The sequence below is a fragment of the Eumetopias jubatus genome, unplaced genomic scaffold (assembly GCF_037043125.1).
Source record: "Eumetopias jubatus isolate StellerSeaLion01/CBP00866 unplaced genomic scaffold, mEumJub1_p1.0 scaffold_12, whole genome shotgun sequence".
NCBI lineage: Eukaryota > Metazoa > Chordata > Mammalia > Carnivora > Otariidae > Eumetopias > Eumetopias jubatus.
Window position 1 is genome coordinate 2,215,521 of NW_028274818.1, and position 25,192 is coordinate 2,240,712.

Sequence of the window (25,192 nt, forward strand, 5' to 3'; positions counted from 1 at the left end):
TGGAGCTGGGCAGGGGGCATCATTGGTATTCTGAGGAGTCCCCCAAGGCTGGGCGGCACTCAAGGCCCACCCCCTGGCACCAGGAGGCACATTCATCGGCAACAGCCCTGGCCAGCGGGCCCTCTGTGTTCCTAGCAACGCCTGTGTTTTGCACATTGGTTTGCAGGACCAGTGTGCCCATTCACAGGGCTGCCCCTCCCCCACACCACGTCAGGAGAGTCCCTGACTCGCTTTGCTTAACCCGAGAATCTGCAGTCTAACCTCCATCCCTCCAGCTGCAAAGTCAGCTCCTCCTCTGTGCAGGGAGTGGGAGCACCACCAGAGACAAAACCCAATCAGAGCTTCCGACAGGGAGGTGGCTATGGTCCTTTGCACCTCATCCTGCCTCCAAAAAAGAGCTTCCCTCCCCCGTTTTTCTGCTCCCGTCATCCTTCCCCTTACTGTCCAAGTCTGAGGCCCTCCTCGTCGCCCCTTGCCCAACGGGAAGTCCCTCTGGCTGTCTAACTTCCATCCGTCCAGCGGCAACATCATCCTCCAGCTCCGCGAGCGCTCCCTCCCCGCCCCTTCTGCCCTCCCCCCTACTCCAAGTCCCTGGCCTCTCCTCTCCAGAACGATGTCCTACTTCGCACGCCCTTGCTCTCGCTGCTGCCGCCGGGGACGGACGCAGAGGAGGCAGCGGGTCGCGTGACCTTCCCGGGCCCCCCGCGACTCCGGCCAGGGGGCGGGGGCGGCCCCGGGGAGGGGCGGGGCGGCCCCGGGGAGGGGCGGGGCGGGGGCAAGAAAGGGGGTTTTGTGCGGCGCCCGGCGGCCCGGCGCCCTCTTCCGAACGTTCTGCGGGCCCGGCCTCTCCCTGCGCCCGCGCAGTGCCCGCCGCAGTCGGGTGCAGCCGCAGGACCGAGAGTGGACCCGGAGGAGAGCCGGGAGGACAGCCCGGAGGAGGCGGCAAACTTGGCGGCGCAGCACCCTCGCCCCGGCCCCCGGCCGCCTGCAGGTAGGTGAGCGCGAGCGCAGCCGGGCCGCCCGGACCCGGGAGGGAGGGCGCGGCGGGCACCCGCCGGCAGCCCGCGGTCCCCGCGCCCGGACCCCGCAGCACTGGCCTCCCGCGGCGCCCCCGGCCGGCTGACCAGGCCAGTCCCCGAGCGCCTGCCGCCGCCTCCGGCCCTGCCGCCCGCACCCTTCCGCCGCTTGCGGCCCGACTGCGTCCCAGAGTCCGCGGGCTGATGGGAACGCCCCCTGGGTCCCCGCGGCCTCCCTGCTGCACCCTCCGGTGCCAGCCCCAGCCCAGACTTCCGACTTTGTGCCGGGCGTGGGGGGGGGGAGCGGGAAGCAGCCCCTTCTGGGGGCCCCTCCCCGGAGCCCGCGGGGCAGCCACAGCCGGTGGTCCGATGGTCCCAACTCTGTGTGACCTTGGGCAAGTTAGTTGACCTCCCTGAACCTCGGGCTCCTCATCGGTGTGAACGTACAGACAGTATTTCTCAAAGTTAAGGTTGTCCATGGGAAGCATTTTTTTTTTTTAAGATTTTGTTTATTTATTTGACAGAGAGAGATAGACAGCAAGAGAGGGAACACGAACAGGGGCGGAGGGAGAGGGAGAAGCAGGCTCCCCGCTGAGCAGGGAGCCCGATGCGGGACTCGATCCCAGGACCCTGGGATCATGACCTGAGCCGAAGGCAGCCGCTTAACGACTGAGCCACCCAGGCGCCCCATGGGAAGCATTTTTAAGAGGCATGGCTCAGGTAGATGGTCAGTAACCATTAGCTGTAATTCCGGTTACCACTCCTGTTTTCCTTTCTAGCACTGCCGGTGGGCTGGGGACAACCCCGCCCCCCCCCTCCCGCCCAGCCCCCAGCCAGGTCTTTTTATGTCCCGCTCCCAAACTCCTTTTGGAATAGCTGTGCGCACATGCTTCCAACAGGACCAAGAGATTTGCCGTCAGTTTTGTTAGCACCGTTAATATCTGCATGACTTCTATTCCAGATAAAAGCAGTAAGATCAAGGGACACTGTTACCCAGGCCCACCCACCCTGCCCCACAGCATTACCAGCGCCTGATGCTAACTTGGCAGCATCCACCTCACAGATTCTGAACTAGGAGGAGCTGCAGTGGCTTGGCTGTGATGTTGCTAATTGTATTACTAGTTGTGCTTCCGATAAATAGGACTATTTATGCAATGTCTATAGCTAGTCCTGCAGGCCCTGCCAATGCCTGGCTGCTGTGGTGTAGGTTCGGGCTGCTGCTCACACAGCCGCCTTTAAGGGGACAGTGAGAGCTTTCCTCCTGCTGCCCCTGCTGGGTACTGGAGCCTGGTTCCCACAGGGCAGACCTTGGACCGCCAGCCGGGGCTGGAGGGCGCATTCAGCATGGAGATGGTGGGTGTTGGGTGTGTGTACGCATGTGCACACACACACACACACTTACCACCTGGTCTTGATCTTAATCCTCTGTGGATTGGGCCTGCAAAGCCTGTGAGGGAGCTGGACGTCCTGGTCAGACAGGAATGATAATGTAACAAGAGGGAAGTTTCCTAAACAGCTTGGGAAACGCAAGGCAAGGGCAGAAATCCTGGAGCTGGAGCAAGAAAGAATGAGCTGGAGAGAGGGATGGTGTGGCATCAGCAGAAGGGACAGGAAGCCTGCTGATGCCGAGCCCTCTAAGTTAGAGATGGAGAGGGGGTCCCGCTCTGGAGGACAGCAGAGGGGGTGGAGAAGGCCAAGGCCTTCTCCCCACCCCGACCCCAGGTCTGAGGCTAGTGCCGGTTGAGGCGATGCCATAGTTTTCTCAGGACGCCTAGCTACACCGGGATGGAGCCGAGGCCCAAGCTCGGTGGGATTGGCAGTGGGCTGGGGGACAGGGCAGAAGCCTCTGATCATGAGAACCATATAATCCAGGCACCCTCTTGGCCCCTCTGTTCAGTGACTCCCATTCCTGGAGGTGGGGGTGGGGCGACCCCCATATTACAGTGTGGCCAGGGCTTCATCAGCCTCAGACCTTCTCCCTTCATTCCCTCACCTTCAAAACAGAGGTGAAAGGGAGGTCCAGGGTGTGGGTCCCAGAGTGGCTCCAGATATATGGGTTTCTGGGCCACCTGTCAGAGAGCTGGGACCCAGGTCTGTGAGCAGCTCCAGCTCCAGCCCGAAGAGAGGGGAGGGAGGGCTCCAGAAAGGGGCCTGGCCCAAGACCTGGCCCAGCTCAAATGCAAGGCAAACAGTCTGTCCAGCGCCCGGCAGGCACTGGCTGCTCATGCCAAGTGGTCCCCCCCTCCTACCCCGGAAAGCAGTCCTCCCAAGGGCCCCCATGCCCAGAGCTGGTCTCCGCAGCCTCTGATCTGGCCCCATGGAGAGAGACCCTGGACGTCTGGCTCCTGTCACTCCTTCTCCAAGTCTGACCCTGAGGAGATGAAGCCCAGCCGGAGTGGGGGGAATGGAGGTGTCGTAGGTGGGAGGCATTCCAAGGAGGAACTGAGATCCCAGGGAGAATTTGGGAGAAGAGAGAAATTTCCCGGCAGCTCAGGCTCAGGAAGGGGCAGACATGCAGGAAGGCAGAGCCTGAGAGGGCAAAGTAGATGGAGGTTGAACAATGGGCCTGGAGGGGGAATGAACCTGATCGCTAGGAAGTCTTGCCTGTAGTCTAACTTGCATCCCTCCTGCAGCACCGTGGGCCTAGTCCATGGTAGACCTGGGTCTTCATGCTTTTCTACTAGCCCAACCCTTACAGATGTTGTTAGACACCAGCTCTGCAGCCTTCCCTCCCCCAGGCACATTGGCCGGGTACCTGACTTGGCTTTGCTGGGGACCAGGGTCAGCCCTATCCCTCTCTGGGTCCCATTTCTCAATGTCATGCCCCCCATCCCTCCATTATGAAAGTATAACTGCCTTGAGATCTTCAGAGGACTATTCTGGGTTCTCAGAGTGTCTGATAACCAAGGGCAAGAGGGAAATGGCCTCTCCCATTTAGTCTCACCCTCCTTTAGCCCACCCCCCAGCCTAGGGCTGGGGTGGGGGAAGGGAGAGGTTGGATGGAGGCCAGACTGGCAGAGACAGGGGCTTTGTCCCAGCTGGTTTCTGAGCCAGGAGATCCGGTGGGAAAGCCCGTGCCAGGCAGAAAGGAAGGCTGGGAAGAAGAAGGGAGAAGGCAGCCAAGGAGGGGGTGGAGGATGCTAGGAGTAAAGAGTTTCCTTGTAAGTAACAGTGGGGTAGGGCTAGAGAGAAGTTGTGCATTGCCCAGGTTCAGTCTAGGAGGCCCTCCTAGAAGAGGCTAGGTGGCTATAGTGCTCAGGGAGGAAGGGATGGGAAGGGAATATTGGAGGGGTACTGGGGGAGGGGGAGGCTCTGGGTTCAAGGAAGGAGTCTGGTATGGGAAGAGCACAGGGAATTGCTAAGTATGATACCACCCACCACTCATGCTTTAAGCATTTATTGAGCCCCTATGGTGCGCCTGGTGCTGTGCATCTGTACAGGGGCTTTAGGATAGAAAGTGCCCGAAAGCCCGGAGCTTCATCACAACCCAGGAGGTCGTGTTCATGGTGCTCCTTCACAAGTCAGCAAAGACCCAAAGAGGTTAAGGAACTTGCCTTAAGTCACGCAGCAAGTTGACTAGAACCCAGGTCTTGATTCCTAGGAAGAATCCCCTGGTGGGGAGACAGGATCAGAAACAAGGGAGTTAACAGTGAGGTGGGGACAGTGGGCGGCTTCTTGGGTGACAATATGTGTGAGTCCATATGGATGTGGTCGGGAGCCAGGGGAAGTCCATCTTGAAGTCTAACCCCGTCTTTCCTCCTCAAGTCCCTCCACCAGCCTGAGCATGGCCCTACTGTTCCTGCTCCTGCTGGCAGCCCTGGCCCTGACCCAGGGCCCTGCGGCCTCAGCTGATGCCCTGGAGGGGGACAGCTCAGGTAAGCAACCCCACTCAGGGTCACTGTCTCTGTCTCCTGCATCGCCCCTGTGGAAGGGGGTGGCCTTGGAGGACCCAGGGAGAGAGAGGATTGGGGGCATGTGGGGAAAGGTCCAGTCTGGGACACTTGGAAATAAAGGGATGAGCTGTGGGCTCTGGGTAAGGCAGGGAAAACTTGGGGGAGGGCCGGGAAGGGACAGTAGGTGCAAGGCTGCTGATCTCTAGGGTATGGGACCAATGGATGGGGCTGGGAGGCAGAAAGGGGTAGAGTGGGGAGAAATCCTGAGGGTGAGTCTGAGGGAAACAGAGGGGAAATTTTGAGGCCAGAGCTGGAGGATCCGGGGACCAGGTTAGACCTGGGGTGGGCCCCGGGGACCCTGGGGTGGTACTGGGCCACTCTTGGGAGGAACTGACTGGGAGACTTGGGGAAGGATCTGTAGAGGGTCTCGGGTGGGTCTGGGGTCCTAGAGGCGGGCATGCGGGAGGGGTGGGCGGGAGGGATCCGGGGCAGGCTCAGAAACCGGGTGGGACCCTGCGGACCCACACACCAAGTCCCAGCCTGCCCCATCCGCCCACTCACCCACAGAGGACCGGGCCTTCCGTGTGCGCATCGCGGGCGACGCGCCACTGCAGGGCGTGCTGGGCGGCGCTCTCACCATCCCGTGCCACGTTCACTACCTGCGCCCGCCGCCGAGCCGCCGGGCCGTGCTGGGCTCCCCGCGAGTCAAGTGGACCTTCCTGTCCGGGGGCCGTGAGGCCGAGGTGCTGGTGGCGCGGGGGCTGCGCGTCAAGGTGAGCGAGGCCTACCGGTTCCGTGTGGCGCTGCCCGCCTACCCGGCCTCACTCACCGACGTGTCCCTGGCGCTGAGCGAGCTGCGGCCCAACGACTCGGGCATCTACCGCTGCGAGGTCCAGCATGGCATAGACGACAGCAGCGACACGGTGGAGGTCAAGGTCAAAGGTGAGGGGCAGGACAGAGGGAGGTTCCCGCAGGGAGGGAGCCCTCAGTCTGAGGGGGGAAGCAAGCACATGTGGAAGGCGCTCACTGAGCTGGAAAAGGAGTGAGCAGATACAGGCCTTGGTTGCCTCCTCTCTCTTCGGATGGAGGAAGTCCTACTCACAGTCTAACTTAAGCCCCTCTCATGCTGTAGACTGAACGCAATTTGGACTTGACCCTTTGTGTGCAGGGGAGTGACAAGGAGGGTGAGGCGAGGCCGGTGTGGGGAGGTCCTGCCTCAGGGCTCCTCTCTGCCCCCAGGGGTCGTCTTTCTCTACCGGGAAGGCTCTGCCCGCTATGCTTTCTCCTTCATGGGCGCCCAGGAGGCCTGTGCCCGCATCGGAGCCCGCATCGCCTCCCCGGAGCAGCTCTACGCCGCCTACCTCGGGGGCTATGAGCAGTGTGATGCTGGCTGGCTCTCCGACCAGACCGTGAGGTGGGTGGGGGGCTGAGGACCAGACCGTGAGCTGGGTCGGGGGCTGTGGACCAGGGGTTTCTAGTTGTGTCTCAGGTGGGCCCAGGTTCTGCAGGGGGCTTCCTGCTGCCTCAGGCTAGCCATCCGGGGCCCCCTGCCTCCAGGCAATGAGGTTGGCCTGCCCTGGGGGGTGTCCCTGCAGAACCAGGGAGACAGCTGGCTGCATTAAAAGGCAGTGTGGTTCAGGAGGGGCATCCCTGGAGGGCTCCCTGATGAAGGTGTCTGTACTCGCTCCCAGGTATCCCATACAGACCCCACGAGAGGCCTGTTATGGAGACATGGATGGCTTCCCTGGGGTCCGGAACTATGGCGTGGTGGACCCGGACGACCTCTATGACGTCTACTGCTATGCCGAAGACCTCAATGGTGATCGGTGGGGAGGGGTTCTCGGGGTTCTCTGCCCTCATCCAGTGCTCTGCAGAGGTCCTCCTGGGGCCTTGCTGGACCTGTCATCCCTCATGTGTTCAAGCGGGCATCCAGGGGGCATCCAAAGAAACAACCCGGGTCCCACTCTGCAGACACCGTCATGGAAGCAAGTTCATGGCCAAAGCCTGGGCAGGTGGTCGGTGACTGGCTTTGGGTCTCACCCTGCTGCTACCTGCCGTGCATCTCTCTACCTCTTAGCATCTCTGGGCCTCACTCCTTCTTTGCGGATGAGGATGTGGGGCCAGGCCCCTTGGAGTAGTAACATCTATCCCAAGGCTCTACTCGAGCTTAGACCTGAAATGGGGTAGTTGACACCATGTCTCAGATGCGGAGACAGAGGCCCGGAGAAGCCAGCCTAGGGTCTCTGCGGGAGCCCAGGGTGGAAGGGGCTCCCAACTTCCGGTGAGGGTCTCTGCAGGAGCCCAGGGTGGAAGGGGCTCCCAACTTCCGGTGACCCAGCCTCATCTCCCCTCCCAGGAGAGCTGTTCCTGGGCGCCCCTCCAGACAAGCTGACGTTGGAGGAGGCACGGGCATACTGCCGGGAGCGGGGTGCAGAGATCGCCACCACGGGCCAGCTGTATGCAGCCTGGGATGGCGGCCTGGACCGCTGCAGCCCAGGCTGGCTGGCTGATGGCAGCGTGCGCTACCCCATCGTCAGGCCCAGCCAGCGCTGCGGGGGGGGCCTGCCGGGTGTCAAGACGCTCTTCCTCTTCCCCAACCAGACTGGCTTTCCCAACAAGCACAGCCGCTTCAACGTCTACTGCTTCCGAGGTGAGCGGCCTCCCTGCAGAGGCTGAGACAGGCCGGCCCTCTCTCTGTCAGGGACACAGATCTGAGCCGGGGCCCCACCGCGACTCGGACCTATGTTTCTCGGGTCTTTGCCGCTTGTCTGAAGGAGCCCTGGGTGACGCTCGGCTTGGCACCTAGGGTCCTCGTTCTGCTTATGCCTTCTGGCTTGGGCTATGTGGGCTCGGGGAGCACCTGCCTCTGCACCCCCTCACCTGCCTTCCCTTCAGCCATCCACGGCTTGCCTCTCCAGGGTCAAAGCCACCTCTTCCGAACTGGGCGGTTGGAGAGGTTTCCATTTCTGGTCAGCTCATTAGTAGAGCAGAGATGACGGACCTTCTCTGAATCCAATGAATGGTCTGCTCCAGTTAACATCGTGCCCTCAAGAGCCCTCACGGGGGCTTCCAGAACCTTCAGCTTGAGGGCGTCAGATCTTTAACCACCAAGTGTTGATGGACAGACACGATTCCCCCCACAGGGAGCAGGTCCTCAAGGACAGTTGGGTGTAGAGATGGCTTTCTGACCACATCTTATATTGGGGGCTGACGGGAAGTCCGTGCCTGGGAACCCCCAGAGGCACAAGGCCCAGACCAAGGGTGGCTGACGTCCTGGGGTGTCTGGGTCCTCACCGCACTTGTGAGCCCACAGTACTGGTACAGGGCTGGAGGCAGAAATGAAAGGAGAATCCCCTTACCTTTGGGGAGCTCCTGGTCTGAAGGGGAAAGACACTTCTGCCACGGGAGCCTCCAGTCCAAGGGAAGATAAGATGCCTTGCTCCCAGCATGAGGAAGGACTGAGAGAAAAGCATTACTTCTGCTGGGACAGATCTCCAAATATATTTAGCCCGGGGCAAGGGAGCGGTGGGGAAGTGAAGTCCATAGGAAGGCAGGTCCATCTGGGAAGGCCAACTGGAAGAGGGATGATGATGATGATCACAATTGCAATGAACATGTCTGTGCACTGCTCATGCTATGTGCCGAGCACTGTCCCAGGAAGACTTGGAAAGAGCAGCTGAATGGAGAGGAGGGGGAGGGAGAGGATGACCGGTTGGGAACAGGTGGAGGACAGAGGCGGGCAAGGGCATGGCTTTGCTCGCCTGGCAGGAGCAAGGCTCACTGGAGCAGGTGATGGGGGCAGGACGTGCTGTGCCGTCATGTCTGGCTGAGCACCCACAGCCCTCGGGGCTTTTCTTAGCCCAATGCCACCATCGCTTCATTGGTTTTCTGATCTTGGTTCTCTTCTCCAAAGACAAGGTAATCCTTTCTAAAGCTCCAGTTGTTTGAAGGGAGCAGCTCCCGGAAGGAGGGGGCAGCCCCTGTCTTTGCCCTCCTGCCCCAATGCTGAGACCCTCAGGTGGTGACTGCTGAATGTCCTTCCCGCACTCCGCCCTTCAGCTCTCCTGGGTGTTGGCCACCTGTCCCCTTCCATTTCAAAAGTCTTGGGAGCGCTGGGAGCCCTCACACCTTGCTCCAAGAGCAGGGTCCCCAGGTGCTGAGACCACCTCTCCATCCTTCCGCCTCCATCTCTTTCCTCAAGGGACTGTCTCTCTCCTGAGCCTTTCCTGACCAGTCTATCTAAAGTAGTATTCCCCACCATTCTGTCTCCTGACTCTGCCTAATTGTTCTTTATATGATAACATTAATATATGTTTTTTTGTTTGTTATCTGTAGCTAGGCTCTAAACTCCCTTAGGGCAGGAGACTTGCTGTCTGTTCTTCACTGTATCCTCAGTGCCCAGAAGAATGCTTGGCATGTCACAGAGTGGGCCCTTGATTAATTCTTGAGGAACAAGTGATGAACTTCTGCAGTGCTCCCTGGGTCCCCTGGGTCCTCCACAGGAAGGATGAGTGAGAATTGAGAGAATCTCATGGTCTTTGAGTCTAGTGCAGAGACTGTGGGTCTGTCCACGGCTGTGGCTAGAGGGCAGAGCCACCTGGTTAACCTCCCGCTGGCACTTCCCTCCTGACACAGACTCTCCCCAGCCGTCCGCCACGCCTGAGGCCTCCGACCCAGCAATGGACCCAGCCTCTGATGGGCTGGAGGCCATTGTCACGGTGACAGAGACCCTGGAGGAACTTCAGCTGCCTCAGGAAGCTGTGGAGAGTGAGTCCCGGGGGGCCATTTACTCCATCCCCATCGTGGAGGATGGCGCGGATGGAAGCTCCACTCCAGAAGACCCAGCAGAGGCCCCAAGGACCCTCCTCGGTAACTGGAGTCCCCTAGCAAGAGAAGGTGGGGGTGAAGGTGTAAGCCCAGGGTGCTGCTGGGCTTACGGCTGGCACTTGTCCTGTTCTTTCTCAGCATCTTGTTGATGCAGGGCATCTCTCCAGTACTCTCCCAACCCTTGCCTTTCCAGCACATTCCACTCCCAACTCTCTGGGTCTTGGAAGGAGGGTGCTCCCTCCTTTGTTCTCTCCTCCCCCTTAGCTACCCAAAATAGACTAGAGGATTTCAAGCCTGGGAGAGAGAGATACAATGACTGTGTTTTTTTCCTGGGCTAATGAGGGCTCACAGAGCCTTCTCCAGGTAGTCTCAGTATTGCTGCTCAAGCTGAAGGTCTTCTGGTGGGGAGCAAAGACAGCCTATCCCAGGGGCAGGCTTTCCCCTCGCCCCCAGGCCTCCCCTTCCCACCCCTCCCCTTCCCACCCCTCCCCTGCAGTCTTCCGGTTGGTGGCTGGTGCTGTCCCTGGTGCTGAACCATCTGTGCTTTGTCTAGAATTCGAAGCGCAATCCATTGTACCTCCCCTGGGGTCCTCAGAAGAGGAAGGCAAGGCTTTGGAGGAGGAAGAGAAATACACGGATGAAGAAGAGAAAGAAGAGGAGGAAGAGGTGGAGGTGGAAGATGAGGCCCTGTGGGCCTGGCCCAGCGAGCTCAGCAGCCCAGACCCAGAGACTCCTCTCCACACTGAGCTAGCCCTAGAGGAATCGCTCTCCCACGCATCCCCACCACCAGCGAGTGCAGTCGTACAGCCTGGTGCATCACCACCTCCCGATGGAGAGCCAGAGGCTCCCAGGCCTCCAAGGGTCCTTGGACCACCCACTGAGACTCTACCCACTCCCAGGAACGGGAAACTGGCATCCCCGCCACCTTCCACTCCGGTCGGGGAGAGAGAGGTGGGGGAGGAGGCTGGTGGTCCTGAGCTGTCTGGGGTCCCTCGAGGAGAGAATGAGGAGACAGGGAGCTCTGAGGATACCCTTGCCCTGCTTCCAGCCACACGGGCCCCTGAGGGTGCCAGGGAACCGGAGGCCCCCTCTGAAGAGAATTCTGGAAGAACTGTCCCAACAGGGACCTCAGTGCGGGTTCAGCCAGTGCTGCCCACTGACAGCGCCAGCCAAGGTGGAGTGGCCGTGGCCCCCTCATCAGGTAACTTTGCCCAAGGCTCGACCTTCCTCTTTCTCCTCCTTCCCTTTCTCCCCCTGAAGCTCTGGGTCACATGACCTATGGCCCTTTAACCCCCATTGTCCCAGCCTCTCCTCTCCTTTGCCTTCGTTCTCCTACACACCTCTACCTACGGGTGTCCAGTCTTGGATGCCGCACCTGTGACAGCCATCCCCGCTCTCTGACTTCTCACCTCATGACCCCCAACTCCATGGCCCCACCCTGTGAGTCCAGCCTCACCACTGACCACCTGGGGCCCTTTCCTGCCCTTGACTCTCCACCTGTGACTCACTGGCCCCACAGATCGCCCCCCAGCCTCGTGCACCATAGGGGCCCTGGGTGCTTATCGTATTCTTCGGGGCCCAGGCCCCTCTCCTGCTACCCTCTCCCCCTCCTGTGTGCCATTCCCTTCAGCCACCCCATTGATATCAGGGAAGCCTGGGATTCCATCCCTGCCCTCAGCCTCTGGGGTCTAGGAGAGCCCTTATCCCCACAGAGCCTTAAGCGACTACTTCTGTGAAGTATTTTTTCGACTGTTTCATGGAAAACAAGCCTTGGAAATAAATCTCTATTAAACCACTTTATAACCAAAACTCTGGCACCCTCTGTCTCCATCCCCAGCTGTCTGCCCTTTTCATTCCTTGGATTTGTGTTGCGGGCAGCTCTCGGATGCTCCCCTTCGCACCCCGTCTCTCCCTCTCCTCTCTCCCTTGCTCTCCGCGCCTCTCTGCCTCCTCCTCTTCATCCTCAGCGAGTGCCCTTTCCTGTCCTCCCTTCTAACACGCTCACTGGTCCCTCATCCTCCCCTCTCAGGCTCTCCTCTGCCTTCCTTCCTGACTGCCAAGAGCCCAAATCTGAATGTACAGAGGAGTCGCTGTCCATCAGTCCACGGGACTGCTGGGAGTTGTAGTCCCTCACTCCTGATGGGGAGAAACCCCCGCCAGCCTGAGAGAGAGTGTGTGTGCACTTGTATTCGTTTCTGATCCATCTTGGCGGCTCCCTTCTAGAACTATACATACAGACTAGTGATGGAGAAAGTCCATCTTAGTGTAGAAGCCCATCCCTGGCACCCGGGTACCCCAGCCTCCCCCACCGCAACCCAGCAGGGGGACAGGATCTAACTTTCATCCCACTGCCCACAGCCACCCCCTCCTCCACTGGCCCCTGCACTAATGACCACCTCACCCCTCGGAAGAATGGCCTCACTCTCCTTGAACCCAAAGGATCTCAAAGTCCCTGATGCTGGAGAAGACACAAACCAGGAGGCGAGGATGGAGAGGAAATGTAGAGGGGAAGGAGTGCAGAGTTAGGTTCTGGGGTCTGAGAGAAGCCCCACTGACACAGGGAAGGTTGAGCTTCCCAGTGGAGACTCTGGAGAAGGCTGGAGTCCTCCCAGTCCCAGGACCGTCCTTCCTAGATGGTCCAGGGTGGGCTAGGGGCCCCTGCGTCACACCCAGCCTCGCCCATTTCAACCATTGGCTCCCTGCCCAGCTGGCCTTGGAGTTCAGTGCTGTGTGGGTTGGGAGGGGGTTTGGTGGGAAGAGAAGCAGCAGTGGAGTCTTTGCGGTATCTTAGTTACCCCACCGGGAGGCGGAGGGGTGTCCTCTGGCCTGCTATTGCAGCAGGAGGGAAGAGCTTTCTGGTCCTGTGTAGTCGGTGGCCCCCAAGAGGGGGAGGAAGGAAGAGCAGAACGTCTCCAGAAGAGTTCCTTCACGTCCACTCTGTCCGTCCTGGGTCAGGTTCTGCCCCCCACAGCCAGGGGAGGGACCTCATGGCCTGGGTGGGGAAGCAAGTTTAGAAGTCTCCGTCCCCCAGGAAAGTGTGAGGAATGGAAGGGGCTTCAGGACGCCTACCCTCTGTGGGGCCCAGTGCTTCATGGGTTAAGTAAAACAGCTCCCCTCCCCCTTTGCCCGGGGCACTACTGCTGGCAGCTGGGAAGAAACTATTGGCAGGCCAGAAGGGGAGGTGATGGGGGGGGCGGGGGCTGGAACAGCTGGTTCATTTCACCCCAAACAGCTAGGTCATCCCAGCAAAATTCTTGGGATCACCTCCAGCTTCTCCTCCCCCTTCCAGGCTGAGGGAAGCACAGTGGGCCTTGCCCTTGGCTGCTAGGGGTACGGCCCAGTCTGGAGAGTCCTGCTCAGGGCTGATTTCCCCTCCCAGGCTGAGAGCCCAGCCTTGCACTGTCAGTCTGTGGGGCCATCTTCCCCTTCCTGGACCAGAAGGAGTGAAATCTGCCCATCTAGCCCTCAGGCCTGGTCAAAGGGCAGCCACCTCCCATCCCAGGATCCAAAGGAGGAGAGTCCAGAGGAGAAGGCAGGTGACACAGCCAGACAACAGATGGCAGGCCTTCAGGGTCCTGTGTCAGTCTAAGAAGACTGCCTGGAGGAGAGAGTGCCAGAAGAAGGGAGAGAGATGGATCGGAGGTGTTTCTAGCCTGGGGAACGTGCAGAAAGCCCGAAGTGGCGGGGAGTTTGGGGAGATAAGAAGGTCAGGCAAGAGGCTGCACGGTGCTGAGAGAGTGTGAGGAGCCAGCACCGTAGGAATGTGGGAGCCCACAGCTTCATTCCTGGGGGGTGGGGGGGCGATTAGGGCATTAGAGTCAGGGAAATAACGTTGGTTCTTCACTGTGATAGTGCTTCCCATTTGTGCTTCTGGGGTTGACTCTACCCGCTCCTGTAGACAGCAGAAGGAATAGCTAGCCTGCCCCCATCCCCCCGAATGTCAGGTCCCAGAAGCTGTAAGGGACCAGCTTCAGCTCTCTGTCGCTACGGTGGCTGTCCTCTCCTCCGGTTTCACCCAGCCCACCTAAACTGTACAGAACTGTCAGGGACCTGGCCCCAAGACAAGCGGGTGGGGGACTAGCCTCCAGGCCCAGAGAGGTAAAGTGACCTGCGCAATGTCACTCAGCAGATCCAGGAGCCAGATGAGAGTCCCGCTCTCATGACCCACAGCCCAGGGTCTTTCCCTTTCGTGGGGTTGGGTCCTGGGGTCCACACTGGTGGCCACGGCAATGGCCAGCACAGGGCTGAGTCGATGCTGAAGGGGGGGTGCTGAGGGGGGTCAGCATGGGAGAGGAACCCAGAACTTAGGGCTGGGCTGACTTTTAAGGTGCCGTGAGAGCTCCCAAGACAAGGAGGTCGGGGCTGTGGGCTCTCTGAACCCTCTTCTGGGGGGGGGGCTCAGGCTGCGGAGCTGTGCCCCCTGCTCCCCCACCTCACTTCTCTCCCCCCCCTCAGGTGACTGTGTCCCCAGCCCCTGCCACAATGGTGGGACGTGCTTGGAGGAGGAGGAGGGGATCCGCTGCCTGTGTTTGCCTGGCTATGGGGGGGACCTGTGTGATGTTGGTGAGTGTGTTGAGGGGTGGTGGGGGGGTAAGGGCTGAGGCCTGGACCATGCCACAGTGTGCTAGCTCTGCACCCCAGTGGGAGGGCACCGGTTTGGGCCTTCTCATTAATGAATCCCCATTTTAGGCAAATCACATAACCTCTCTGAGCCCTAGCCTCGATTTCCTCATCTGTTAAGTGGACCACACATACCTTTCTCAAGTGGTCCCCCAGCGAGGGGTGCATAGCGTGCACCTGCCTCTGGCCCTACTTGCCAGTTCTCTCCTGGGAAGAGAGGAGAGCACAGCCCTTCTCTAGGATGGAGGATTGCGAAGACCCAGGCCGGGACTCCCGCCCTCGGCCTCGTTGCTCCCTGGCGCTCAGAGGACGAAACCATCGAGGCCCCGTGCACCGGGGCCTCTCGGGGCTCCTCCTCACCCCCATTCCCTGGGGCCCTCCCCCCCCCCCGGCCTCCTGTCCCTTGGCCCCGCCCCCTGAGGCTGCGGCGGCAGGAGGGGCCCGTTGCCCCTCCCGCCTCAGTGAGCCACCCCTCTGTGCCCAGGCGTCCGCTTCTGCAGCCCCGGCTGGGACGTCTTCCAGGGGGCCTGCTACAAGCACTTCTCTACGCGGAGCAGTTGGGAGGAGGCAGAGACCCAGTGCCGGATACACGGCGCGCACCTGGCCAGCATCAGCACGCCCGAGGAGCAGGACTTCATCAACAGTGGGCTGGGGGCGGGGCTGGAGGGGACCCCCGTCACCCGCTCTCTCTTACTCACTCATTAACCGATCATTAATCACGAGTGAGTGTGTGAATTAATTACCTCCCTTGTCCATTAACCCGGGTACGCAGGACTTGGTTTACTTCGTTCATTCCTTCCGGTTTCCGTTCTCCCTCCCTCCCTCGCACCGCACGCGTGGGTAGTGGGGCTTCAGCAGGACCGGGCTGAGGCCGGCGCAGGAGGTACACCTGCACCCGCCCGACGCCCCCTGCGGGCCCTCCCCGCCTCCCTGGCTCTGCCACCTGCCATCGGCTTCCCCGACTCTTTCTCCAGTTTTCCTCTTCTGGCCCTGCTGATATTTTTCTTCACCCCCACCCCTTCCGCCCGGCCCGGGCCGTGCCTTCTGTGCGTCGGCGGGCCGAGGTTGGACGGACCCATAGGAAAACCGGGAAGCGCGGGCTGGGTCTGACGGGAACGCGGAGCGGCGCCACCTGCTGGCAGCGGGGCTCACTGCACACCTGCGGCCGCCCGCGCTTCCTCCCCAGGTCGATACCGCGAGTACCAGTGGATCGGGCTCAACGACCGGACCATCGAAGGCGATTTCCTGTGGTCAGATGGCGTCCCCCTGGTGAGAGGCTCCGGCTGCCCTTTAGCTGGCTAGGTCGCTTCTTCCAAGCCCCTCCGCCCTCCACCCCCAGTGACCTCATCCCTTGCTCTCCTTTTCCTGGCCCCTTCTCTGTCCCTCTTCTCTCTGGGCCGGCCTCCCTTCCTTGCGTTCCTCTCTCCTCCCATCATCCCTTCCCCCAAAGCCCGCGACCTGTCCTTTCACCTTCTGGGCCCCCTGTTTTCTAGTGCCCCTCCCACCCTCCTTCTCGGGCCCTCTAGGTCCATCTCTCCCCCTCACACCCCCCCCCCCACCGCGTCCCCCCAGCTCTATGAGAACTGGAATCCTGGGCAGCCTGACAGCTACTTCCTGTCCGGAGAGAACTGCGTGGTCATGGTGTGGCATGATCAGGGACAATGGAGTGATGTACCCTGCAACTACCACCTGTCCTACACCTGCAAGATGGGGCTGGGTGAGGCCTGGCAAGGGGGAGGAGGGGAGCCGAGACGACCTGCGACTGGTGTGTGTGTAGGAGGAGGGGGCAAAGCTACAGAGGAGTCAGAAATGTGTCTCAGGCCACGGGCAAGGGGGAGATAACAAATGAGGTGGGTCCACTAGGAACCTCTGCTCTTTTTTGCATCACATTGTGGCCCTCCCCCCCACATCCCGATTCTGGGAACTGTCACCCACAGAGCCAGGCTCCCAGTTCTTGACCGTGTCCCCCCTGCAGTGTCCTGTGGGCCTCCACCAGAGCTGCCCCTGGCTCAAGTGTTTGGCCGCCCACGGCTGCGCTATGAAGTAGACACGGTGCTTCGTTACCGGTGCCGGGAGGGCCTGACCCAGCGCAACCTGCCACTGATCCGCTGCCAGGAGAACGGTCGCTGGGAGCCCCCCCAGATCTCCTGTGTGCCCCGCAGGCCTGTGAGTGCTGGGAGGATGCCAGTGGGGGACTAGCCAACAGTGGCCCTGGGCTCTAGTCCCAGTTCCGCCAGCCACTGACTGTGGGACCTTGCAGCCGTCGCTGCAGCCTTCTGAGGCAACGGAGGGTGGGGTGGATGCTCTGGGGTCCCTTTCAGTGCCGAAGTCTGAGAGTATTGGCCACACTCTGGCCTGGGCAAGTGTTTTGATGAGATCATAACCCCAGAGGGCAGGCTCTGAGACACAGGGAGGAGCCCAGCATAGAGGGTGAGTGTGCGTGTCTTTCCCAGGCTCGAGCTCTGCACCCACTGAAGGCCCCAGAAGGACATCAAGGGAGGTTCCTGGGACGCTGGAAGGCACTGCTGACCCCTCCTTCCAGTCCTGCTCCGGGTCCCTAGAGAGCAAGGCCTTCAACACTGCCCTCTCCCCCCCACCTTCTTCCCACTGCAGGAAGTGACCACAGGAGAGGGGTGGAGCTGGAGTCCAGGGGTTTGTGGGAAGTACCTGGGCAGCTCCCTCTCACCCCTACCCTGGACGTCATGTTTCCCCCCCCCCAGGGCCTCAAGGAAGACCCTGAGTGCCTCAACTGCCCTCTCCTTGCCATCCTGTCTCGTCTGTTCCCCTGGGAGGCACGTGGTCCACCCACTCTCAGATTTCCCGGGGCATGGGTTTGCAGGATGGGGTACCTGTATAACCAGCAGGAAATAAAGCTGTGTTTGAGGCTTCTGAGTGCGAGAGAGAAAGAGAGGAGAGTGGGCCTGGGCTGGGGCTCCCAGGATGTTGATTAGATTCTGAAGGTCAGAGAATCCCCAGGGTGTCAGTGGAGAGAACAGTGCTGGCACGGAAGAGTGGCCCAGTACCGAATCACGGAGTGAAGGCGCTCAGAGGCCTGGGGGACAGGATCAGGGCGTTTGGAAGGAGCTGGAGTGACAGAGTGCCCAGTCAAGCAGACCTGGACAGTCTGGGGACGGAGAGGGACAGAGGGCCCACAGAGGAAGGCGGGGAGGCCAGTGCCTTGGTGGCCCAGTTCGGAGGTTCCCAAAGTGGGGGGTTTCTCTCAAGGGTGAGGGTGAAGTGAATGCAGGTCCGGGGGCCACACTGCAGGAGGGCTTACTTCCCGCAGAGGAAGCAGAGACGGGAGAATGGGGCAGCAAGACAAGGGCCGGGGAGGCGTCCCCAGCCCGGCTTGTGCGCGGGGCTCCGGGAAGGACCTGGTAGTTCTCCCGGCTGTGACCGGCAGAGGGCGCTGCGGACGCAGGCAAGGCAGTCTGAGAGTGCCGTGTGCGCGTGCGTGAGTGGGGCCGGGCGGGAGGAGCCGCAGGAGTCCGGGAGGCCGCCAGGGGGCGCCGCGACCTCTTGTTCGGAGCAGCCAGGGTGGGGAAGGGGGTAGCGGGCTGGCGGGCGGAGGGTGACTTCCGGTCAGGCTGCGCCGGCCCCGGGGGCTGTGAGTCAGCGGAGGTTGGGATGGTGAGGTCACTCTCAGAACTGGGGAGAGGAGGACGGGCCGTGAGTGCGTGTGTACCTCACCGCGGCGCACGGCACTGTGCCTTCGCGGGGGGGGGGTGACCCCTGCCGCCGCGGAGCCGGGCCCCCTTCGCAGGGGGGGGTGACCCCTGCCGCCGCGGAGCCGGGCCCCCGGGATACAGTCACACGCATGCACACACCGTCACGCGCACACGCGTCTGCTGGCGCCTGCCCTTCATCACTCACCCACAGGGCAGTTGTGATTCCTTTTCCTGGAAGTCGGGAAAACCTGCACACCTCAGAGACGGGAGACAGATCAGAGGAGCAAGAGGGCCGGGAGCCGTGGGGAGAGACCCAGAGACAGCGAGGCGAGGCCGGACGGGTGCCGCGCTGCCCGGCTCCTGGGCCTTCTCCACCCTGCACGGAGACCCCAAGCCGGCTGTCTCTGGGATGCCAGCATGACTTCCAGGCCCACACACCCCGCCCTCCTCTCCTCACCAGGGCTCACCTGCCCCACCCTTGGCCCTCCCCACACAACCCAGCCACCATGGCGAGGGAATGGGGCTGTTTCTTCAGGAGCTACAGGGAGGAAAATGATCCTGGGGCCAGAGTAGACCCCACTTCGTTCTGTAGTACCCTGCGATTGCCTCGTCAGTGCATTGTTAGGGATGTCAGGCGTTTAGCTGGAATTGAGTGGGTCAAGACCAAGGTGGCCCCTTGAAGGTAGCGCCTGAAGAGAAGGCTGAGGAAGGGGCAGTGCCTGTCCCTGGGCTCCTAAGGGGGGTTGTCTGAGAAACAGATCCTCACAGAGATGGAGTTGAGACGGCAGGGGGATCCCCCGGAGGGCTCCTGGCGGGCAGCTGGAGGGGCTTTGGTTTCCCGGCCCGTCACCAACACTTCCTCACTGAATCGCCCCCACAGCTGTAGGCAGGGGTCCACCGTCTGATGTGTGGTTGAGGAGAGTTCCAGAGGTTGACACAGGGCTGGAACTGGAGTCCTCCCCCCTCCCCAACACCTGCTAGCTGCTGTAGCAAGTCTGCCGGAAATGGAAGCCTTCTCCTGGCTTTGTTGGGCTTCCTGGAGGAGGGGGAGCTGCTGCAGGGATGATTCAGCACTGTGAACGGAATCCAGCCCTGACCCAAGCGCGCGCGCGGGCGCGTGCGTGTGCGCGTGCATGTGTGTACGCACGTGGGGGGCCAGGGGAGATGGCTGCGGAGGGGGATCAGCACCTCATGCTCATGGGGGGCCCACCCTGCACCTCTGGGAGCTGCCGAGCCCCCTATGTGTGGTTACCTTCCTTTTCCCACATGTCTAACGTGGGGACCCCTTCGGGCTTCCTGTTCTCTTGGGAGGAGCTCAGAGTGAATGGATATAAGTAGAGAAGGAGGCCTGGCCTCAGGGGCTCTGCCATCGCAGAGGGGCCTGAGGGCTCGGTGAGATGGGCTGTCCAGATGCCCTCCCACTACCGTGGTCCCTGGCATTCCCCCAGACTGCTCTGACCCCCGGCCCACCTCCCCATTCCTCCCCCGTCCCCACCTCCCCACCCCCAACTCCCACACACCGCCCTGACCTCACTGGGGCCTTTGTCCCAGCCTCAGCCGCATCTGTAGGACTGTCTCCTGCGCAGGGAGAGAAAGGGCCCCATTGTCCCGGCTGCCCAAAGACTTAACAAAAATGCTCAGCCGGTCAGACCCCCGGGGGTGGGAGGGCTCACCCTGCGGACTGCAGCCCGATCCCTGCTTGAAGTGAGGACCCGGGTGCCCCGGCGCCCCTCTGCCTCCCCCAGACCACACAGTCCTTCCTGAGATCTCACTTCTACTCTGCCTGCTGCAAAGCAGCCGCCTTCCTCCTGGGAAGGAAGAACGGAAAGACTCAGCAGCAGAGCCCAGGGAAGGGGTGGGGAGGGGGAAAGACAGAGAAAAGAGGGCGAAAGAAGAAGAATGTGAGGAAGCTTGCCCACCGGACTCTGGCCTCTAATTAATCGTCTGAGCGGGTGGATCTGCAGCCTGTGTGTTTATTCCCTGATGGTTTTCCTTTAGTCTTTGGCTAGCTTGTTAGCTCAGGGAGGGCTGTTGACCACTTGGGACTGGGGCATTTAAGGGGAGCAGTCCACAGCCCCCTGACCTGTGTTCTGTGGACCCCCAAGAGGTGTCTAGGGACTCTTAGGAGCATCGGCAGGGGACATCTCTCTGTGCCTCAGTTTCCCCGTCAAGGTGAGCTGAAGTTCTCTGTGACATGTGAGGTGAACAGAAGAGGAAGGAGCCCAGGAGAGACCAAGGGATTTGGGAGTTGGCAAGGAACCAGGGAGAGGGAGCAAAGCAGGTAGCAGATGTGGAGAGGCAAAACCGGGGCAGACAGGGAGACAGTGGGCTTGTGAGTGGTGAGCAAGGCTGAGCAAGGGCCCGGGAGGGGCCAGAGCCAGTGAGGCATCTCCCCAGCCCCGAAGCCTCCTCCAGCCACCCTTCCTGGGACCCTGGGGCCCTGGCTGGTCAGCAGCTGAGCCCACAGCTGCTGAGAGCTCTTCCTCGACGGTGGCCCCTGGCATCTGCCTCGGTTTATTTCTGGAGCCGCAGCTGAGTCATGGGGGTGGGCAGGGTGAATGGCACTGGAGGAGGGGAGCTTGTGGCTCCTGGCCAAGACTGGAGGGGCCTCTGGGGTCTGGGCCCCCTCCCGTTGTCAGGTTACAGGAGGGCCGTCCACCCTGGGAACCCAGGAAGAATGGGGCCGGGGGAAGGCGCGGGAAAGCAGGAGCCAGGCCCACTGCTCCTGGAATTTGGAGAAGAGACGAGTGTGATCTGAATGTGGGGGTGCTCGGTTGGAAAAGGGCCCCCCCGCGGGGACAGAAGCAGAGACCTGGATGTGAGACAGGAAGCAGCTCCTTGTTTCCCTCTGCTTCCTGCCGCAGACTTGGGGGGTGGGGGCCTCGCCTTAGGCCATTCTGTCCCTCCTCCTTCATTCAGTCCCTTCCTGGTTCAGTCCCTTGAGACTCTTCTGTCTTTCTAAGGTGGGCCCGCGGACTCAGGAACAGGTGCCTGGGTCCTTTCTTTACCCACTCGCGCTGCTGCATTCACAAGAAGCATCTCTTTCCCCAGCTCCCAGGGAGACCCATCCCGCTGTGGGACCCGTCCCCCACCCCAGCAGAGCCTCCGCTGCAGGGTGGGAGCGTCGCCCAGGGGGACCCGGGGGCCCGTCCCCAAGCCCAGAGTCTTCTTGGGTTTCCTGGGCTCGGGTGGGCTTGGTCTCCGTCCCCTCGCCTTGCTGTGGGCAGCCCAGAGGGCACATTCCAGCTGAAATTAAACCACATTCCTTCGTCCCTGCCTGCCGAGGATGCCCCTGCAGACACAGCAGCTGGGACACCAAAGGGTCAAGCGGCAGCAGCTGGTCCCCCAGGAGGGGCCGGTGGGGGGTGCTGCGCAGGGAGCTTGAGGGGCCAGGGCCTTTGGAAGCAATGGATGAACTCAAGTGTTTGATCTGAAGAGGCCCCATCGAGAGGGGCAGCCTGCAGCGGGAGGTGTAAGGTTAGACCCCAGGGAGCCACAGCCTCATGGAGCCTCCGGCCGCGGGGCTCTGAGGGGAAAAGCAGAGCCCCAGCGCTGCCTTCTCAGAGGACCCTGGACGACACCCTCCCCACCCCTGCACTGGGCGCGCACAGCCGGGCAGGAAGCCTGACAGCCCTTTAAAAGGCCCCACTCAGAGCTCCCTTGGCCCGAGCCCAAAGCCCAGGCCTTTGATTCCCTCGGAGACCCGGCGGGTGGCCCCGTGGTGGCAGCAGCAGGGACAGCATCAGCCTGGCTGAACGGAGAGCTCAGCCCCTGACCTCACCCTCTGGCGCCTCAGACTGCACGGCCTTATAAGGAAGTGCCCCAAACAAACCGAGGAAGCCACCTCCGGCCCCCCACCCCACCCCCACCCCGTCCCGAGGCTATATTTACCCGGCAGAGGCCCCAGAATAACCTCCCGCTTGTCCTCGAGTTGGGGGTGGTGCTGGAGGGGTGGGTGCTGCCTGCTCGCTCCCTTCTCTGGGGACTCCACCCTCCAAAATGCTTCCTGTTGTCTGACCTCATCACAGTTCCTTCCTTCCTTCATTCCCTACCTGTTTGCTGAGCACCCCTGGGCCCCCAGAGACCCTGGGCTGGACAAAGTCCTTGCTCTCCTGGAACTTTCTGAGAGGATGGGGTCCGCTGAGCTGCGGGCCCCGGGGCCCTCCCACTCCCTGGCCTCTCCTGCGGCTCCTGCCCAAGGGTGGCCTCTCTGTGGGTAGGTCCCCGGGAGCTCTGTCCTGGGCTCTCTCTGGGTGGCCCCCAGGCCACCCGCCCTGCTGCTCTTGTCTCCACCCTGGCCGTCTCTCCTGAACTCCGAGGTAGCTCCTCCGGGTTCTCCAGCTCAGAAGATGGGACTCCCCTCTTCCAGCTGCCACACCCCCTCCGTCCCCCACAGTGGGCCCCCAAGAGCTGACACCCTGCTCCCCTTGCTTCTGTCCTCTTGCCCACTGCCGCTCGCACCCCTGCTCAGACCACTGCAGTAGCCTCCCCGAAGCCCATCGTGGCCCAGCCACCAGACGTTATACTGAAATTGCAAACCTGGTCATGCCGCCCGCCCGCCCGTGCCTTCAAGCCCATCATAGGCTCCTCACTGGAAGACCTGCATACTTCCCAGCCGCCTGGCAAGGCCTCAGCCCAGAGACTCAGACTCTCCTTAGTCTCCCCGTGAACCTTCGTCCCCCTCCCCCTCCCCTCTGGCCCCACAGGCCTTCCCTCTGCTGCTCAACCCCCTGGGCTCTCTGGTCTTGCCCCAGGATTTTGCACATGCTGTTCCCTCCGACTAGGATCCTTTCCCTCCTTCCCCCTCCCCCTCCCCCCCTCCGGCCCAGATCAGGTGAGGTTCCCCACCCCCTCGGCTCTGCGCTCCCACAACCTCCTCCTTGGCTCTGTCTTCAAATGTGACTTCCATTCAGGAGCCCTTGTTCAGTTAGAAGGGAGCAAGGAACCCTGGATTCTCGGTGTCTGCGCGGTGACGGCACATAGCAGGTGCTCAGCAAATATCTGTTGAAAAGGGACACTCCTCTTATCCCCTCCCGGAATGGCCCTGTTACTGTCCAACCTTCATTTCTCTTGCTGCATCGACCGACTGCCATTTCCAAAGAGAACACGCCTTCCACTACTTACCCCCTTTCCAGAAGTCCTGACTTCTGTCTAGCTCACATCCTTCCCCCTGTTCAGGATTCTGGGGGTGACTCTGTAGGGGACCAGGGATCCCAGCATCAGGGGGCAGGACGGACACCCGGGGACAGGGGAGGACCGCTTGGCGTGGCCTCTGTCCTTGGCCCCTGGCCCAGGCGGCGGTGCCCGAGGGCCTGGGGACATCAAGCACAGGGCTCCTCTGTCCCATGAAGAGGGGCAGCGGGCGGGCCCTACTTGCCTGGATGCCAAAGTGCTGGCCCCCAGGCCCGGCAGGCCGGCGGGCTCAGACCAGGCCTCGCCAGCAGTGGGTACAGGAAGGAGAGCAGGGGCCTTGCGCTGCCAGAAGGGTGGTGACAGACAGGATCCTGCACCCAAGGGCAGGGGTGTGTGTGACATGAGGGCCTCGGCGCCCGAGACAGAGACTCCTGAGTGGAGAGGGAGACGGTGGGAGCCTCTCGGGATGCCTCCTGTCCATCCACCCCTCTGGCCAGAGGACCCGAGTGTGAGCCAGCGGGGCCGGGGCTGGGGCTGGGGTTCCATCCTCTCACTGGGGAGAGGAAGAGCCTGCTCCCCGGACCTGGGCTGGCCTGCAAATGTGGAACATTGGTTCAGTCGCCCCTACCGCGCCCCCAGCCGGACACTTGGAGGGGCTGCCTGCCCGTCCTTCCCGCCGAGCCGAGCCAGGAACGGTTTCTCTCCGGGTACCCTGACTTCAAGGCCTCGGGCCCCATCTAACCTGGGAACCCCTGGTCTCTCCCTGCCCCTCACAGAGACCCGGAGCATTCCTGGGGAGAGAGGTGGGGGTGGGGAGAAGCTGTGGCTGGGGGGACCCCAGGCCGGACCCCAGTGGACAGCACAGGCCCTGGCTCCTTCACACCTGACAGCTTCGGTTTACCCCCACCTCACGGCCTCGTCCCATCTTCGGGAGGCCAGTCCCACCGAAGATCTAAGCTGCAGCCCCTCCTCCCCGGCCTTCCCCAGCCTCCTCCTGCTCTTCCTGCCCCCAAGGCACCCCCCCAACCCCTTCCCTGTCACCCAGCCCAGCGCCCCTCACTGCAGCTGAGTCTGAGGTCCAGAGAGGTTAAATGCTGACCAGAGGCCACACAGCCTCCCTCATCCTGCCCTCACCCAGCCACTTGGAGCCAACATCGCAGGCCAGACGACTGTTTGGGTTTGGAGGCAAGGGGCTCATTATCCTGGCGGCACTGAGGGGCCGGGGGGGGGGGGGAGGGGAGGGAGGTGGGGGCACAAGGTGGGGTGGCCCCAGGCCTAATCCTTGTCATCAGCGCTGTGGGCAGAGATGATGATGGGCCTGACTTCGGCCAGCACTGGGGTCACCTGGACTGCCACCCAGCCCTCCCTGGGCCCCATGAGGCCTTCCAGTTCCTTCTCTCCTCAGAGGCAGCCCCTCTCCAACATTAGCTTCTTCCCCAGCCACCCTGTCTCCTCTACTCCGCCCGGCCCTGAGGAGCCCCCACACTGGGGGAGGAAGAGTCCAGACTTCGGGGGCGGAAGAACTACTTTATTCAGGCAGGGATGAGCCAGACACAACATGGCAGGAATATGGGAGTCAGGACCTGGAGCACCCCCTCACCCAGTGGCCAGACACCCCGGGAGGGTGCAGCGAGGGGGGACAGGGCTGGTGAGCCCTGTGGTGAGGACCACCACGGCCCCCTCCCCTGGGAGGAGCCCTTTCCAGATGGCAGGAGGGGGGAGAAGGGGTGTGGGAGGAAAGGGGCCTAGTGCTACAGTGGTTCAGCGGGCTGAAGCTTCGCGGGACGGCCGGGTCTGAGGGGCTGGGTTGCATTCTGGAGCCTCCGTTCTCGGGACGCATCCCCATGCCACACCCTGCTTCACCTTGGCCGGCCAGGCCTCTGGGACAGAAGCCACACAGGTCAAGGGATCATAACTTAAGGGTGCTGCCTCTGAGCAGGGAGGGGGCTTAGGGACCCCCCGACACGCACGTGCGCGCGCGCGCACACACCCCCCCCGCCCCGGAGTCCTCAGAGTGAGGGAGGAGGAGCTCTCT

At 61.7% G+C, this 25,192-nt stretch overlaps 1 protein-coding gene across 2 annotated transcripts; it reads left to right on the forward strand.

Annotated features, from left to right (window-relative positions):
* The first annotated feature begins 798 nt into the window (after positions 1–798).
* BCAN (brevican) lies at positions 799–17,245 on the forward strand. 2 transcript variants are annotated; one of them, XM_028090267.2, is made up of 14 exons: positions 799–991; positions 4,782–4,891; positions 5,477–5,851; positions 6,149–6,323; positions 6,601–6,728; positions 7,266–7,559; positions 9,545–9,778; positions 10,290–10,937; positions 14,192–14,299; positions 14,841–14,999; positions 15,543–15,625; positions 15,929–16,073; positions 16,332–16,522; positions 16,810–17,245. In XM_028090267.2, exons 2-14 carry the CDS (start codon positions 4,801–4,803, stop codon positions 16,915–16,917), a joined length of 2,739 nt encoding a protein of 912 aa, XP_027946068.1. In that variant the 5' UTR covers positions 799–991; positions 4,782–4,800; the 3' UTR covers positions 16,918–17,245. The 2 variants fall into 2 exon arrangements, with proteins under 2 accessions (XP_027946068.1, XP_027946069.1); XM_028090268.2 differs by lacking the exon at positions 16,810–17,245 and having other exon boundaries at positions 16,294–16,492.
* The last annotated feature ends 7,947 nt before the right edge of the window (positions 17,246–25,192 follow it).

Bases quoted from the DNA above. Each gene is read 5' to 3' on its own strand.
- BCAN (XM_028090267.2), top strand. From the start codon at position 4,801: ATGGCCCTACTGTTCCTGCTCCTGCTGGCAGCCCTGGCCCTGACCCAG. The intron at 6,729-7,265 runs GTGATCGGTGGG...CTCCCCTCCCAG, and splicing joins CTATGCCGAAGACCTCAATG to GAGAGCTGTTCCTGGGCGCC. The intron at 7,560-9,544 runs GTGAGCGGCCTC...CTCCTGACACAG, and splicing joins CAACGTCTACTGCTTCCGAG to ACTCTCCCCAGCCGTCCGCC.